Source organism: Sceloporus occidentalis, unplaced genomic scaffold, assembly GCF_023333645.1.
Source record: "Sceloporus occidentalis isolate IW3139 unplaced genomic scaffold, rSceOcc1.0.p SCAF_6, whole genome shotgun sequence".
Taxonomy (NCBI): domain Eukaryota; kingdom Metazoa; phylum Chordata; class Lepidosauria; order Squamata; family Phrynosomatidae; genus Sceloporus; species Sceloporus occidentalis.
Genome location: NW_028316986.1, coordinates 4324882 through 4343387, shown reverse-complemented (window position 1 = coordinate 4343387; position 18506 = coordinate 4324882). Strand labels below are relative to the sequence as shown.

The following is an 18506-nucleotide window of genomic DNA, read 5'->3' as shown; positions in this document are numbered from 1 at the left end:
AGCTGATGTTACAGAAAGAAAGACAAATTCACTTTGACATACTGACTCTGAGGAGCCTTAGGGCACTCTGAAACTGCATTTGTCCTCTTTCTCTCTTGCAGCTGGTGCCTTCCAGATAGTTTGGATCCAAGCACCCACAATTCCAAGCCAGCATGTATGCTAATATATGCAAACTACAAGTATGCAGCCAGATGAATTTGTGAAACTTGGAAGCTTCCACATTCTTACAGCAAGAGGTGGAAATGCTCCATTTCCTGCTGTCATTAAGAACAAACTGCTACAAAATAATTTCCCCCAAAGATATGAGGCTGCTCATCATTAAAACAGATTACTGGCACATCCAGCCCCAGACCTGTCATTCCCAGTCAGAAGAAATCCTAAAGTCTCTTGCAGAGGCCTTGATTACCACCCCAGACACACAAGATCCTTTAAATAGGAGACCCAGGGGTCTGAATTCAAGATCTCCCCCTGTCCCAAAGTATCCCAGCCGAGGGCCTCTTCCAAAACCAAATGTGCTTTGCAAATAATGGCACAAAAAATCTCATGTATATACATAATCTAAAAGAAAACCTTAAATCTCTGCAATAATAAGGACATGCTGATAATCAGAATTCCAAAACACTTTTGCAAGTACCAACAGGAACACTTTTTTTTCTTCTTCTAACACATTTATATTTAACTTGGAAAGACTTATTAACGTGGGTCCTAACAAGAAAGCTGTTTTTATTTTCAACAGTAATCGTTCTAAATGTGAGTATGGAGTCAGAACAAGAAGAAATTGAACATGATTTCATACCATCATCTTTAAATATATGAAGGGCTTTCACATGGAAGATGGAGTGAGCTTGTTTCCAGGGCCCAGAAGGCAGGGACCCAAACTACAAGAAAGGATATTCTGACTAAACATTAGGAAGAATGTGAAGTCAAAGGCTTTCATGGCCGGCATCCATAGTTTTTTGTGGGTTTTTCATGCTATGTGGCCATGTTCTAGAAGAGTTTATTCCTGATGTTTTGCCTGCATCTGTGGCTGGCATCTTCCCTGAACGTTCCTGATAGTAAATCACTTTGTTTTCATTTTAATAAAATAAATTTAAAAAAAGAACGTTCCTGATGGTAAGGAACATTTAATAGTAGAATGGACTCCCTCAGAAGGTGGTGGACCTTCTTTGTTGGAGGTTTTTAAACAGACGCTAGAGGGCAACCACTGAGAGATGCTCTAGCTAAGGAGTCCTATTCTGGAAGGGGGCTTGACTATATGACCCCTTGAAATCCCTTCCAACTCTATGATTCTTTGAATGTCACCCTCTTATTCTTGCAAGCAGGGACATTCTTTGTTCATTCCCCCCCCCCCCCCGCTTTTTTGTTGTTGCCACAAGCCAGTATGAAAACTCTCTTTCAAGAGATATAGATGATTGGAGACAGAATTTTTTAATACCTCGACAAGCACTGTGGGTCACAGACATGCAGGGATTACAGGTGTTCCTTGAAGAAGGCCAGGACTCCCTTGGCCCACCTCTGCACAGAAATATATTCTGCCTTTGGGTACAGAGCATATCCTTTGATCCCTGGCAAGCTGACAAGCTACATACCCCACATTTTGCCTTTCAAAAAACCCAAACATGTAAGTCCTTCGCTCCCCTCTCCACCATACTTTATTCCAAGAAAGGAAGGACTCTGGGGCAAGCCTGAGCCACTGGCAAGATGCCATTTCTCATGCCCCCTTCAGCCAGGAATTCAGCCTCCGTGGGAGGGCCTGAAGCAAAAGGGGCATTGTAAGAAAACTGGCATTCAAAGGAATTGGAGTTTATATGGAATGCAGGTTCTTATGCTCCAGTTATTTCAGGGGTTTTCTTCTCCTTGTTCCCCCCACTGTGCTAATATGGCTTCTCTCATCACTTTCCAGAAACAGAATGCTAGGCAATGTGGAGTTATACCAAACAACACTTTCCTTTTGCTCTGCTTTAGTTGCCCTTTGCTGCAAAACTATGCAACTTTGGTTCCTTGTAAGATTTGTCTGTAGAGGTTTCCTCTGTAGCAAAGGCTGCTGGTGGACATGGGCAGTCTTGCCTCTGGATGGGACACTCTGGAAGCCTCCAACACAAACGTCATTCATTTATATAATATATGAATTTTCCAAAATTTATTTCCTCCCCCCAAAATTCCAAAAACCCCAGCAGATACCAAAATCCATGAATGTGCCATGAAGTCCCATTCAATACAATGGCACAGTAAAATGGTGTCTCTTATATAAAATGGCAAAATCAATGTTTGCTTTGGGGAATATGTTCAAGCCGTATTTTCAAGCCTTGAATACGTGGATGAAAAATCCGTAGATATGAGGACTGCATGGCATGGCAGGGGGTTGGACTGGATGGCCCTTGTGGTCTCTTCCAACTCTGTGATTCTACAACCACAAACCCCACCTTTCTTGCAATATGGGTCCCCATGTGAACTTACAGCATAAGGCACAGCTACAAGACTGTATAATACAAAAGTAGAAAATAATTACATAGGCAGGCCTTTAAAATAAACACTCATTTAAAACAGTTCTAAAAAACATTTAAAAATCCAATAATTAAGGCAAATGTACAGCACTCCTTCCCTTTAAAAGAGACTCCTGCAACAAACAGTTAACAGCCTGTCTAAACAAAAAAAAGAGCTTTTGCTTAATGGCAGATGGAAAGAGAGGGGGCTAACCTAGCCCACTTTGGAAGAGAATTCCACAAAGCCTGGGAGCAACCACCAAGAAGGCCCTCTCCTGTGTTTTCACCAGATAAGCCAGTGGTGGTGGTGGGACTGAGAGAAAGCCCTTCCATGAAGTACACGGAGGCACAACTCTGTGTTGGCATGAAATCCTGTCTGGAAATGATGAGACTAAACTGGGTACAGCACAATGGATAAGCATGTGATGTTCCCAGGCACAGGTTTGCCAGCTCAGATCTCACCTCCATCAGGAAAACTGGCCAACCATAAATCCCTATTGCTATGAGTCCCACGACAGTGCTGGATTGGAGGTGAACATGTTATTATCCCTTATACAGAAACACTGTGAACACTAGTGGCTCTCCAGAAGTTGTTCAACTGCAGCTCCCAAGAACCCTAGCCAGCACAGTGCATGCTGGAAGGCAGCACAATTTCCAGTTTGGCATCCCAATCTGGCACAGATACAAGGTGGATGCAGGGCAAAGGTTCAGAAAATATATTCCATGGAGATCTGCACTAGAGAGTCTAACTCTACAGCTCTCCACATGTTGCTGGGCTGCGACTCCCAGCAGCCTTAACCAGCATAGTCAATGGTAAGAAATGCTGGGAGTCATAGTTGAACAATTTCTGGAGAGTCATACGTTTCCTTCACCTGATTTAGAAAACCTCAAGCACGGTAAGAGATTCCAGTCTTCACAGGATGCTCAAATATTCAAATACTCATGTGAAGAATTTGTTAAGTCATCGGGGACATAAAAGTGAATTATGAAACAGTGTGGATGGAAGGAAAGCTGTACCAGCCAGGGCAGGAAAGAAAATTGATAATGGGATTTAAAAAAGAAGAAGTTAAAGATGCCAGCCACAGATGCTGGCAAAACATCAGGAATAAACTCTTCTAAAACATGGCCACAGAGCACAAAAAACTATGGATGCCAGCCATGAAAGCCTTCAACTTCACAGTATAATTTAACTTCTAATTTCATTTACATAGCGTCCTTTTTCAAATAGTAACCAGGTTTAAAATGAAATCTGAATGTCAAATACAACAGCACCTGACTTACATCTACAGTGCAATGCAGGGATTATAATGCCAAACTACAACTCCAGAGGCCAGTTTTTAAATTATGCTATAAATTCAGTGGATACCTTTAGGCAAGGCACCACCTGACAGAGAGTATCCACACTGCAGAATGAAAGGAGTCTGTCACCACTTTAACTGCCATGGCTCCATCCTACACAATCCTGGTTTGGTGAGGCACCAGAGCACTTTGACAGAACAGGCTGAATACCTCACCAGACTACAAATCCTGGGATTCTGTAGGATAGAGTCATGGCAGTTAAAGTGGTGTCAAACTGTTTTCATTCTGCAGGGCTGTTGTGAAGATAAAGGGCAGAGGAGAACTACGTATGTGGACTTGAACAAAGATGGGATTTAAATGTAACTAAGTAAGTGAATAAAATATTAATCTTTTAAGTACATAATGCCTATAAAATCTCCTACAAAAAACTGAATTAGAAAGAGGGGAATGGAGGAAACCATTTGCCTTCTGTGGTAAATCAATTACAATAGATATTTTAGCTAATATCTCTCTTGTTGCGGCACACTGTGAAAACTTACCCATGAAAGCAAACACTGTGATTGTTTATTTTACATCCCCTGGAGAAACACCATTTTGCCCATTAACTACTACTGCTCCTGCCTCTCCAAAATGGTAGGCCCTTCTTCACAATCCAGGACTCCTACGTAGCTTTGCCATAAATGATGTCTCTTTTCTTCAAGTAAATTATCAGACACAATTGTGAAATGTAAAAAGGGGGAATGGCTGCAAGACAAGCTTTTGATGAAGCTCTTTGGAGGTATGAAGACTTGCTTTAATGAAAAATCAACATGCTCTGATTGTTAAAACATCTCTTCAGTCGGAGGACAAGTTCCTGATTTATTCTGAAAAGAAACTTGATGAAGAAGACAATTAGGATCAACTCTTACTCCGGAAACATATGAACTACAATACAGGGAATGGTTAAATTAGATTATTTAAATTGGCCCTTTTTCTGGGTAATTTAAACCACTACTTTAAATGGTCTTAATTTTAATTAAGTTACCTTGTATGCGCAGCCCCTTTCTTTGCAAGTGACAGCATTTGAAGGAAACTGAATTAGAATTAAATGCTGAAGAAAGTGTTTGCTACTGCACTGCACCACTAGAGAAGTCAGTGTGATTTCGCTATACCTAGAAGATCCCATCATAATTCTAAGTATCCAGATTTAAAACAGGGGTGATTTTAGAAGGGTCCTGTGAACACAGAAACCCCCTTCATACATAACACCTGCATACCTGCCTACAAGCAAAAAGTTTTAAGGCTAGCTGCATCAAATGTAATGTGTGAAGTGAACGTGACTCTGCTTGTCAAATGGAGCACTGTGCAAAGGCATGTGTCTGTCCAACTGTCCAAACAGGGCCAGTTTTAGGTATGAGGGAATAGGACAAGGGATAAACTCCTTCCAACATCCATGGAAGCACAAGCAGCATCAATACCTGCAATGCTCTGACCAGTGTGGGGAGTTGGGTTTGGCCGCCATTTTAATTTCTTACAAGGGTCCCCAGTACAGTCTTACTCCAGAGTTGGTCCATGATCAGCATGCCAGGCTGAAGGGCAAAATATAAAGGAGATGCCCAGCCAAACACTCATCACAGAACCTGCTGAGATGCTGGGCCCTTGCAGCTGCCTCTAGATACGAGCCATGCCACTACTGTGGCATGAAATGATATGGAAACTCAAAGGCCTTGTGGTGTAAAGATAAGCTACAAGCAAAGAGAACGGACTCCAGGAGCACTGTTGAGACTAACCAACTCATTTCAGCGTCAAATTTGGTGGTGGCCTATGATCCACTTTTCTGGCTAAACTATAGCCTTATGCTGACATAAAATGTTCAGTCTTCAAGGAAGCCTGAAACTTCTTTTTCTTGTTTTTACACTAGAACAGACAACCACAGTTGCCTCATCAAAAATTACAGTCAGAGTTACCACTGGTGGCAGACACATGGGTAAACGTCTCATGCAAGTGTGGTAGAAATGGATGCAATTGTGTAAATGCAACTCCATTCTTGAAAGAGTTTGTTCTATTCCCATTGAGGGAGTTGGTGTTTGCCCCTTACTGCATTCAGAAATATGTTTGCCAAGATGAACATATTTCTAAAAGGCTGTCAAGGGACTAGAGGGCATGGGGTGAGACAGCTAGAAATGTATGAAGCAGTCCTTACTCCCTTGTCTCTATAAAACCAATGCTTCCTGAATATGACATTTGTCTGTCTGTTAGCATAATGTGGCTAATGGGACTTCATTAATGACATTTGCACCTAATATGTAGATGGTTCCTTAGTCCAGTGGTTCTAGAACATTGGTCCTCCAGATGTTTGGGACTTATGCTCCCAGGATCACTGAACACTGGCCAAAATGACTGGGGTTTCTGGGAGCTAAAGTCCAAAACACCAGAAGGACCAGATTTAGAAAATAAAAAACCCTGCCTTTGCCAATGTTTCCCAATCTTCTTGAATTTCCCTCTATTCCTTAGGGAACTTGCTCTGCCTTCTGGGACTCCCTAACCCAAGCCCAAAGCCCTATTTCTCAGGCCACTAAACAAAGGATTCATATGTATAATTCTGTGCAGCCTGTAGTTATATGTGAAGTATAGGCTCAGAGAACAGGTATGCTGTAGTGGTTTGAATGCTGGACTATGACTCTGGAGACCTGGGTTCAAATCCCTTTCAGTCATGCAAACCTACTAGGTCGTCTTGGGCAAGTCATGCTCTCTCAGCCTCAGGGGAATCACCACAAGTCAGAAATGACTTAAAGGTACACAACAACAACTACCGAGGACTCAGACACTAATTCAACAGTGGTATTAGAAAAGGACTTGATCAGGACATCTCAGATCCCCTCCCAAAACCACAGCAGGAAATTATCATTGGAACAAGGCAGCAGTAATGCTTCATGAACCCCCTTCTTACAATCAGGTTGGTCTTATGGCCAGCAGTGAAAGAAGAGAGCTCCACCAGTTTTGGGAGCTGATTGTTCCCTTGAACTTCATACACCTGTATTCTCCAAAGAAGGCTCACCACAATCCTCTATGAAACAGTTTTAGATTAGTAGAGACTGGTGCCCACTGGAATTGGTAGGGCCAGAGGACAAAGTTGTCAGAGGTAGAACAAAGGTATCACTGAAGTTGTCTCTTCAGTTGACAGCAGCCAAAAAGCCATTACTGAGGGTCATTACAGTGTGCAACCATTCATCACACATGCTCAATGTGCATCAGCACATTTCAGTGGTGCTGGTGGAAGAGGAGGATGAGGGCAAAGCTGTTACAGAAAGTAAAAAGTCTATTATAGGTAAGGCGGCAGATGGGATAATAATAATAATAAATAAAATTTTTATTTCTATCCCACTTTTTGCCAGGCAATCAAAGCGGCGTACAACAGGTTAAAATACATCCATGTATACATAATACCTTCCCTTAAAACAAGATTAAACAGTGTAAGATTAAAAACTACATATTAAAAACCGACTAAACTAAATAAAAATCATCATGGGCAGAGTTCACTAGATGGGAAGTCTTATTTGTGGCCGAGTATTTTATTCCAGGAAGAACTGCCAGAAGAGATCCGTCTGAATGGCTTTTTTTAAAGCTCTCTAGATTGGCAATTTGACGGATCTCATCCGGCAGGCCATTCCATAAATTGGGATAGGCTGGTTGTGTGGGTACCTTAAGCCCAGATACGCAATGGCCCACTTGCTCTCCTCTGCTTTATAGACTGTACTTTCAAATGTCATAGGAACCAACAACACAGCCAAGAGGGCCTGGCAGGCTTACCTTGTTCAAGTCTTTTCATCTGCTGAATCTGATCAACCGTTTTCTTCAGAATCTTGCATTTGTCAGGTTTGACGCTCAGGCTGTCGATCTCTCCGATATTGGCTGAAAGCAAATCTGCCAGCTCTTCTAAGTATTTGTTCTCTTGCTCCCTGCGTCGTTTCTCATTGCTGTTACAGAAAACCAATTTTTAGTTATTGAAGCTTTCCTTAATCAAAGCCTAGGCGTGATTTACTCAAAATAATCCAGAATTCCCATCAAACACTAACCAAACCAAGGGTGCATATACATGATAGAAATAATACAGTTTGACACCACTCTAATTGCTGTTGCTCCATCCTCTGGTATCCTAGGATTTGTAGTTTTACAGGGTCTTTAGCCTTCTCTGCCAAAGAGTACTGGTGCCTCACCAAACTACAAATCCTAGGATTCTATAGGATGGTGCCAAGGCAGTTAAAAGGTGTCAAACTCCAATGTAAATGCACCCCAAGAGAGCAAGTTCCCAGAACGTTAATCAAAATGTCCTCAGCAGTATCTGCTGTTACAATTTAATCAATTCACACATCTAACAAATGCAGATGTACAATGAGGTTTCAATTAGGAATTCTTCCAGATTACGTGAATCAATTTGGTTCAACTCTATGCACATTATAGCTTTGTTCCTTCACAGAACAAAAGTTACCCGACTTTTGGCACTTATTAGTACACATTGTCCCACCCTGGGATTACAAGTAATCTGGACTAGGGATTTCTCATCTTGTGAAGGGTTGATATTATTTTCTAGTAATCTGTATGTAAGTCAAGGTACCGTATATACTCGACTATAAGTCGACCTCATGTATAAGTCGAGGGCAAGTTTCAGGGCCAAAAATAAGGATTTTGCAATGACCCATGGATAGGTTGAGGGTAAACTTTAAGGGCATATAGCAAAGGATCTAAAGGATGAAGCAAAGCAAAACAATGTCAAAGAACTTACAAAAGACCAGCAAACATAACTGTTTGTGCTTACTCTTAAGGCTGGAATGATGAGAGAGTAGAGGGGGTCAGTGTTTCACATATTATACTCCTGCTTTTCACCAGGGGATGGTTCCTTCTTTTAACTAAGAGTTAAGATACACTACTTACATTGACCCGTGGATAAGTTGACTCAGGTTTTTGGGGTCCATTTTGTGACCTAAATTTCTAGACTTATACATGAGTATATACAGTAGATGCAAAAAGGATCTCTCCTAATCCCAAATTCCATTTTGGGCATAATTAGAAAAGGATTCAGAACTAAAACTTGTTAAAATTAAACTGCCCTTACTCATATCCATGGTGCAACTACACTAGAATCCTGTATACAGTACTGGTCATAAAAAAGGGATATTGTAGAGAAGAAAGGATCTAGAAAAGGACAACTAATGATTTCTTTGGGGAAATGGAGCATGTGCTCCGTGCAAAAAGGTTACATGCTTGGAGATCTCTCGTAACACAAGAACACCATGGAGAGGATCAGAGAGACAAAAAGAAATAAATTTTTACACAGTGCATAGTAGAACTGTTAAACTCAGTTGAATTTTGCTACTACAGGTTGAATCTCCCTTATCCAAAATGCCTGGGACCATTAGTGGTTTTGGATTTTGGATTGGGGTGTGTGTGGATTACCTGTATTTGAATATAAGTACATAATGAGATATGTTGGAGATTGGATCCATGTCTAAACACAAAATTCATTTATGTTTCATATACACCTTACATACATGGATTGAAGGCAATTTAATATAATATTTTTCATGATTTTATGCACAAAGCAAAGTTTGCGTACACTGAACCATCAGAAAGCAAAGGTGTCACTACCTCAACCACACATGAAAAAAGTTTTGGTTTTTGGAATATTTCAGATTTGGGAATTCTGGATAAAGAAGACTCAACCTGTACAAGATGTAAAAACAGGTTTTTATTAACAGATGAAGTACCACTGACTATTTCTACCACTGACAATAGCGGGGATCCAGTTGGTTAGTCCTAACTAGTGTAGACATATTCAATCAACTGTTCAATGGTGAGTCAACACATGCATAAACTCCACTGATCAAATGAGTTTACTCTAGTTAGGATTAAGAACAGGATTTAGGTCAATGTGTCTTTTCCAATTTGATACTGCCTAGATAAGAGGTAGAAATCCTGTGGCCCTCTAGAAGATGTTGAACTGTGATTCCTAGCACTACTCCCCACTGGCTATGCTAGCCCAGGATTCTGGGAGCTGCAGTTTTACAGAATCTGGATGGCTTCACAATTTCTACCCTAGCTTATATTACTTTAGAATTCAAAGATACAGCCCTGCTAGTCTGTAGAATCAGTATGTAGAGAGACCTTGTAGCACCTTTGAGACTCACTAAAGAAAGAAGTTGGCAGCATGAGCTTTCATAGACTTAAGTCTACTTCCCCACCCAATGCATCTGAGGAAGTAGGCTTAAGTCCATGAAAGCTCATGCTGCCAATTTCTTTCTTACATTATTTTAGTAGGTATTTACAGTACATTGATCATTATCCCATCCTGTATTTTTGTGTATGCGCTTGAAAATTTGAGGGGCAATGCTTTGAAAGGATTTTTATTTGATTTTTGCACAGAAGTATGAAAGAGGACCCCTCTGTGGATTCAAACTTCTCTCCTTTTTCCATACACCTGCCCCAGATATCCATAGAAATGTCAGTGTAAAACAGCTACTCAACTGATCAAGTTATAAGAAGGCCAGTAAAAGACAAAAAGAAATTGGTAAGTTGCCAATCGGGATAAATTGTGACGGCAACAAGCCAAGAAATGGAGTTAATAAGCTAAAAGGCAGAAGTGAATCAACAAAGAAAAGAAAAGCAATCAATCTGTTTGTAAAAACCACTAAAGTAATCACTTTCTAAGCAAATCTAAGAAGCATCTGACATGCAGTGAAACTAGGCAGATGAAGAGAGAACAGCTGCAATTATTCACTTCTATACTGTGAAAAATGCCCTTAGAGGACTATTCCAGACACTTTTTAAAAAAATTAAATGCAACCATTGCCTGGCTGTGAGTTGCTGCAATTGCCTTTCTCCAAATTTGCAGTTCTGTGGCTGATGAGAAGGAAAAAGATCTCCCAGCCTTGCATCACTCCAGTAAACGTCATCCTTTACATCCTTTGTGGCATGCCCCTAAGTTTTATTCTCAACTTATCCATGAGTCCTATCAAAATCCATAATTTTGGCCCCAAAATTTGCCCTCAACTTATATATGAGGCCAACTTATGGTCGAGTATATATGGTAAGACCTTTGGTCTTTATTGAAATATAGCTCTGACAACAGCTATGCCCTCTATTTCCACATCACTGCCATGCTTTACCACTCCAAGGAGGTTTTGCTTCCTTTTGAAAGGCTGCACAGTGTCTTGCAGGAATATCTTGTCCACTTACAATCATTATTATTTCTAAAAGGCAGGGATCAAAAATATAGCTTTCTTTTGAGGGAAAGATCCCTCAGTGCCTTGAATAAGAACTAGTGAAAACACGGTGAGAGAGGGAGAAAGACACATCTGGAAAGGCTTTTGGAGGAATGACTTTCTTCTGATTATTGAACAGCTTGTAAATATTACTTAGGAGAGCAGGATGAGTGTTTTGGATGAGGTCAGATTAAGAAGAGGGGGAAATCAGGAAAGTGACTGATATATTCATGTTGGGTTTCTTTTAAGAAGCGTAACTTGGTGCAACTGTTGCTGTGGCAACATAAGCCACAGAGGGATAGAAAGCCACTTTCTGTTATAGAAAAACCCTGTAAGAATATGACTTCTGTCGGCTAGTCCTCCTGTCATGCCAAAGTATCAAGGTGAGTAACAACTGCAACTTTCTGCACAGATGTAAATGGGAGAAAGAACCAAAGGGAGGACTGACCAACAATCTGAAAAGTCAGTTAATCACATGTTAATTAATGACAAGAGCAATTAAATTAGCACAGATCTGCACTTCACAAAAACAAAAAAGCACATTAGCTGAAGCACAGGATAAAATAGCAGGAGCTATTTTACAAGAAGCATCTTGCATGAGAGATAGAGAGCGAGAGAGAATAAAGAGAAAGAAGAAGAAAGTATTGGCTAATCGAGAAGGAACAGACTTCAGCCATTCTATTATACAGTATTATTAAAAGGGATATCAACTTAACTGTTGAATGACAGGAAAGAGCTCAAAAAGTCACCTTCCCCACTTGACAAATGATCCAGGCCAAAATGGGTTTTGCTTCTTACCTCTGCTGCTATTTTGTCTTGTACACACAAAAGAAGGCACCGGAACTAGCAGCCAGGAGGTCCCAGGGATGCCTCTACTTGCCTCTTTCCATAAATTCTGAGCATGGGCCAAAGCATCCTTTCATGCTGGGACTGTGAGATGTTTTTTAGTAGATCAGTGTGTGTCATGGTCATCAAAAAAGAAAATGCAATGGCCTTCTCCACTCCTCCCAACTGATCTGCTGCAAAGGATTCTTAAAATTAAGGTTTTATACCCCTCTTACAACTCCCATGGCTGGGATTTGTAAAGCCAATTATAAATTTCATAGTCCCAATGAGGATGAAGCCATTGGCATGCTCCATGGGATGTTAGGCTGGCCCCTCGTCTCTGCTCCCCTTCAGCCAGCATTTAAAGAGCCTTTTGGTTATTAACTGGCTGCTTTACAAGGCTTTTAATGATGGGCGTATGCTGTGTAATTTTTTTGTTATTCTGCTTCATCTGTTATGCTTTAAATACATACTGTTAGAATTTTTTAAGATTCAGTATTGTTTTAACAATTGCGTGTTTATTTTGCTGTTATGGTAGATTTTAGCTGCCCTCTGTTTCAATCTGTTCTGTAAGCCTCATTGGGTTCCTCAGGGAGAGAAAGGCAGGAATATCAAATCAATCAATCAATCAGTTTGCAGCTCAAGAGACAGCCTAGGAGGCAAGCTTCTCTAATGCTAGTCCTCTGCCCATGTCTGCTTGGAAAAGGCAAACACTGCATTCCCACTGTGATTTAAAGTGAATTGCTGGTCAAATTATAGGACTCTCATTCCTATTTGAAGCCGGTTCCGATCCTACTGTGATCAGTTTCGATCACGATGAAGCAACGCAAATGCAAAAAACCAGCTCTTTCTTGACACTAGTTCTTTGCTGATTTCGGAGCGTGTTCAACAAGTGGGAATGATGGATCTGAATCATATCATTCATATCATATCATATCAAGGGAGGGATTAATGGCAGAGGAGTGTTTACCATCCCTCCTCAGTTTTTGGTAGATCCACTATTTTTCTCCTCCTCTCAGCCCTGCCTTTGTGCTTCTGATGGGACCTATGGGTGCATGGTTTTTTTAAATTGTCAGAAGATTCAATTCATTGCTTTTGCAACTACTTGCAATCACTGAAGAAAGTAGCTGCAAAACCAATGAATTGAATCTTCTATCAATTTTTTAAAAAATCTATAGCTCCCAAGCTGGGCTGCCCGATCTGCCGCTTACGTCACCAATGACACACAGATGACTGACATGCATTTTGAAGCCGCACAAACTAGTGAGAATGACAATTGTGCCAAAAAAGAAGACAATTACAAGGGGATAATGAAAAGATTCGCTTTCATGGTGGGAACGACAGACCTTTTGGAATCGATTCACTGAGACTGAGAGAAGACGAATAGAAAACCGGTTTAAATGTAAGTGAGAATGAGTCCATTGTTGTTGTTTATTACTAAGGGGGAGAAAACTGCAAAAAGGGAGAAAGATCCAGGAAAATGTCCCCCCTTTTGCAGGACTTCCATTGAATTCTGAGAAGAAACTCTTGAGAGTTTGCGTACAGCTTGAAAAAGTTAACTTGCTTTGGAACACAGCTTCCAGAATACCACAACCAGCATGGCCTGTGGCTATGCTGGATAGGAACCGTCAGAGTCAGAGTACAGAAAAGTAACTTTCTTAAATTATATGTATGTATGTAAGAAGAATGTTCCTGAAAACAAGATGGTGTGCAGCAAGCTAGAAGCCTGACTAAGTTAAAGCAGGTTAAGTAACAAGTCACCAGTTGCGCCCCAAGAATGGAGAAGAACAGATGGAAAGTTGTGTTCCCTTATCTACAATGCATTTGTGTCTGTGTGTGACTTAAAGTTGCCTGTCAATTTACGGCAAATCCATGAATTTTTTACAGGGTTTTCTTAGGCAAGAAATACTTAGAGGTGGTTTTGCCAGTTGGTTCCTCTGAAATATAGCCTCAACACCTGGTATTTGTTGGTGGTCTCCCAGCTTAGCTTCCAAGATCAGATAGGACTCCGGTGCCTTCAGGGTATTTAGGCAAGACAGTAGCCACTCACAAATGCAGACACGACCCCCTGTGGAAGGTGAACTGCCTTTTGCGGGGATGAAATCTGCTCCGATCCCCAAAATGAGTCTGTCAGAAGAATGACAGAACAGACCTCCCCATGTCATCACTCTGAAAGGATGAGAATTTGTACCACTGAACGTACCTCTGGGCTAGAGTGTCACATGGCGATCCCTTCCTCTTCTGGGAATCTGAGTTTCCCGGGTCTGTGGAGTTGTTCCCAAGGCCACTCATCTTGAGTCAGTTCACGCCTATGGAAAAAACAAGAAACAAGACTAAGGAACATAACAGGCAAAGGAGAGGTCAAGAAGACACTGAAGGATTCTCACTCACAACGGCCTGAGGACAGAGACTCAAGTGACACCAAGCGTTGAGCAGGATGGAGACAGAAAGTGGACACTGCCCAGTGACTGACTCTCTCTTGTAACAGCCACAATAATCTATGTATCAATGTGCAACCAGTGTACAACACATTATTTGGCTTTCTCAGTTTTGCTGGCCTTTCACTGACTTTCCTGTGCAATGACTGGCCCGCTACTGACATCACACCCACATAATGGTTGGCCGTGTGGGCGATGTGGCTGTCTCCGGTTCTGGGGCCTAGCTGCAAACACCACCCTAGGTTGCTAACCTCCAAAAGAAAAACATTAGCTTGAGCATATGGCATCAAAGCGACGCTTCCTTCGATGCTCTATGATCACAGAAGGGCACATTCGGTTACTGAGCTGTCACCACCTTTCTGTCATTCTTAACTTTATCTCCGTTTCCAAAGATCAGAGACAGGTGGGAGTCCTTAGGCAGCCAAAACAGCACCACCCACGTCCTAGGAGGAGATGATCAAGACTTGGGGGAAACCCCTAGTTTTGTGCAGCAAATTACAAAAAAGAACAGAAAATTAGCAGAAAAGAGATTCCAGCTAAACCTTAGGAATACTCTCCTGACAGTAAAAGCTGTGATATAGCTATAGACTTTGGTATCCATGGGGGTCCAGGAACCAAACCCCAGCAGATACCAAGGGCCCAGTATATATGTTAATCAAACAGATTTACAGAATTGGAAAGGACTGCAAGGCCATCTAGTTCAACCTTCTGCCATGTAGGAAGATACTAACTTACTCCTGAAATATGGGCAGCCAACCTCTGTTTCACAACCTCCAAAGGAGAGTCCACCGTTTTCCAAGGTGTCTATTCCACACTGTAAAACAGGTCTTACTATGAAAACATTCTTCTTTAGTTTTTTGTGGAGTTTTCGGGCTATGTGGCCATGTTCCAGAACATGGCCACATAGCCTGAAAAACCCACAAAAACTATGGATGCCAGCCATGAAAGCCTTTGACTTTACATTCTTCTTTAGGTTTACATGGAATTTCTCTTCTTGTAATTTGAATCCACCGGTTTGTGTTTTAGTCTCTAGTGCAGCAGAAAGAAGTTGACAGCATGAACTACCCTAGACTTCAGTCTACAAAAGCTCATGCTGCCACCTTCTTTCTTTAGTTAGGAGTTTATCACACAAAGAAGATCGGGAGTTTATCCTGTGAATATCCCGGAAAGATCGTGTAATTACATGAAACAATTTCACATGACGTCGCACACGTACCTATTGTTGATTGACATTTCCAACAATTATTAGAAGCTAATTTATAAATCTTCGCCATTTTATTAGGGGTCAAATACCATCTTTGTTCCATTTTAAAATAATTTTCTTTCAAAGTTTGTGATTTTGTAAACTTGTTTGCTCTGGTCTTTGCATATCTCCAGCTTTCTAGATCAATGATCCTCCCACAGTCAGTTGCCCATTTTATCATCACTTCCGATACTGGGTCTTCTTCTTGTTCTAATTCGTGTTAAGTTTTATAGATCTTTGCTACTTTTTTTATCTTCTTTACTAATTAGTATCTTGTCTAAGTCCAACCGATCTTCCCTGAATCCTTCCAATTTCAGGTCCATTTTGTAATAAAATTTTGTACTTTGAAGTGGAAATAAGTGTTAGAAAGCTGAGACAAGAAAACTGTTTTAATAGCTGGTGGGCACCAAGGGACTATTATGGAAGAAACTGCTGACCTGAGATATGGCAGAATGCATTATTTGCATATGATATAGACTCTTTTTGTTGGATGGAAAATAAGACAAGTAATTGTAAATTTATAGGATCAATTATTGGGACGACTTTAGGAAGTAATTTAAGTAGAAATCATATAAGGATTATGAATTGCAAAATGTAATATGGAGAAGTATAATAATCCTTTATTTTATGTAGAATTGATTATTTTAGGATTTGTTATAATAATAAAAAATATGGAACAATAATAATAATAATAATAATAATAATTATTATTATTATTATTATCCTGCCTCCCCAAAATGATTGAGGCAGCTTACATAAACCAACATATACTATAATAAAATAATCCTACTATCCCTCCTTCATTAAACAAGACATATAACTATAACAGAATAAAAGCTAATAAATACAATTAAAAACAATACAATTTTAAAATTGAATAATATTAAACTTTAATAATAAAACCCGCCATTAAAATGGTCACAAATAATAATAATAATAATAATGTTTAGTTATATTTTCCGCTTCTCCCAAGGAGCAAAGCGGGATTACATCATTAAAATTATACAATACAGTTCAGAAAAACTATCTAAAAATACCAACACTCAATTACACTATTTGTTCCTTAAAATACCCATTATCTAATAGTTATACAATGAACCCTTGTTCTACGCTGGGATTTGGTTCCAAGATCCCCCGTGGATAACAAAATCTGTGGATGCTCATGTCAACGCAACTGCTGGGGCCCAACAACCACTGTCAGCAACTCAAACGAGTCCGGGGTTAAATCAGACCCTTGTAGCAGAGCTGGCAATTTCCAGAAGCAGAAGCATTGGCTCCAAAGTCCAATTGGGATGACAGCAACTGGATGTCTTCCAGGACTGCAGCAATGCAGGAACCTCCGGGGACACACAGCAAACCGATGCTATAGCTTCTTCTGATAAACCACCAGAGAAACTGTGGCCTGTTACAGACAGCGAAAATAAAGCTGCTTCGAGTCACAGTGGAGGTATGGTGTTTCAATGATGCATGCGTCCTAAGAGTCCAGAAGTCACACCAAAGCCACACTCCAGTCCTTAGGGCTGGAGCGTAGCTTGGGTGTGACTTCTGGACTCTTAGGACGCATGCATCATTGAAACACCATACCTCCACTGTGACTCGAAGCAGCTTTATTTTCGCTGTCTGTAACAGGCCTAAGTCTCCCAAAGTGCTCTTTATTCACAGTGCTATTATACAAAACTCCAAACCATACCAATCCAACTCCTACTACAAACCCACAAGCTATCCCTTGCAACCCCTGGGTTTATATACTCTCCAGACCATGTGGTCTCCCAAACCCAGTGAGTTCAGGTGTGTAACCATGTCATGTGTCTCCTGTGCAATCCAGACACATGGTTTCATCAGCCATGGCTACCTTCACTTGGGCACTGTGCTGATCAGCTTTGCCACTCTGCTGAATGCTCATGGCCAAACACACACACATCAAGCATTTCCCTGTGTGCTGTGTTTTAACCCTTCAGATCCCTGACAGCTCAAATCCCATTAAATATAATGACAAAGCAAGATGGTGTCCCTTATAAAAAAAATCAAGGCTTGATATTTGAAATTTATACTTTTTTTGGACATTTTCAAACTGTGGATGCTCAAATCCATGTATAAAAAATCCGTGTATAAGAAGGGCCGACTGTACAATCATATTCAATGTGGAGCCTTAACCGTTGTCTCTTATACCAAATCCGATGGATAAGCTCACCAGAAGAGATCCGTCTTAAGTGCCTTCTTAAAAGCGTCTAAAGTGGTAATACGATGGATCTCATGCATCTTTTTACGTTTGGGATTTCAGCGACAATGCATTTCCAATATCACTTTATTTGTGCAATTGCGTGTGGTAATCATTTGCGCAATTACTCGCCATTTTTTTATTTATTTGCCGGAAGCTTTAAATGCACAGTAATATCTCTTTAATGCCAAAATTAGCCCCAGTGTGATAAACTCCTTAGTGTCAGAGGTGCAACAAATGCCAGAGGTGCTTTCTGATTTTACAGACCAACATGGCTGTATCTTTGAATTCTAACCTGTTTGCTTTTTAGAGAGGTTCAGTAGTTTGGGAGTAGTGCAGTTGCCTGCAGTAGCAATGCAGGAGGTGGGAATGATTCATAACTTTCCGACCCATGGAGGATGCAGGGAGGCTGGGTTTTGGTAGTGGGGGGAAAAAATCTGAGAGGTAATCACCTCAACCCTCCAGCCTCCGTTCCGATTCCCCCAAAAAGTGGGTGGGAAGGCTAAAAATCCTTGAAAATCAACGTTGTTAAAACTGTGCCTATAATTGTTACAGAGGAGACCCTCCGCTGACACAGAGCTTCTGTGAAACTTCCCATCTTGGGTGGTAACGTGACCCACAAACCACAAATGGTTTCCGATCTCTGCTTTAGAAGATGCCTTTCTACAGCCTTTGATAAAACAATGTTTGTTTCCTATCTGTAAAGCCATTTTGAAAGGGGATGGTATGGAATAAGAAATTAGCAGAGGGTGATGCTCACGA

The 18506-nt window shown here is 40.8% G+C and overlaps 1 protein-coding gene across 5 annotated transcripts in view; it reads right to left on the bottom strand.

The window, feature by feature from the left end:
- Nucleotides 1–18506, bottom strand: part of NCOA1 (nuclear receptor coactivator 1) — a 401716-nt gene that overhangs the window by 119308 nt on the left and 263902 nt on the right. For all 5 annotated transcript variants that reach the window (XM_089528750.1, XM_089528749.1, XM_089528753.1 and 2 more), the window contains 2 exons: nt 14049–14154; nt 7572–7738 (listed from right to left, as the gene is read on the bottom strand). In XM_089528750.1, coding sequence (XP_089384876.1) covers nt 7572–7738; nt 14049–14137 — 256 coding nt within the window. In that variant the 5' untranslated portion in view covers nt 14138–14154. The remainder of the gene's footprint in view (nt 1–7571; nt 7739–14048; nt 14155–18506) is intronic.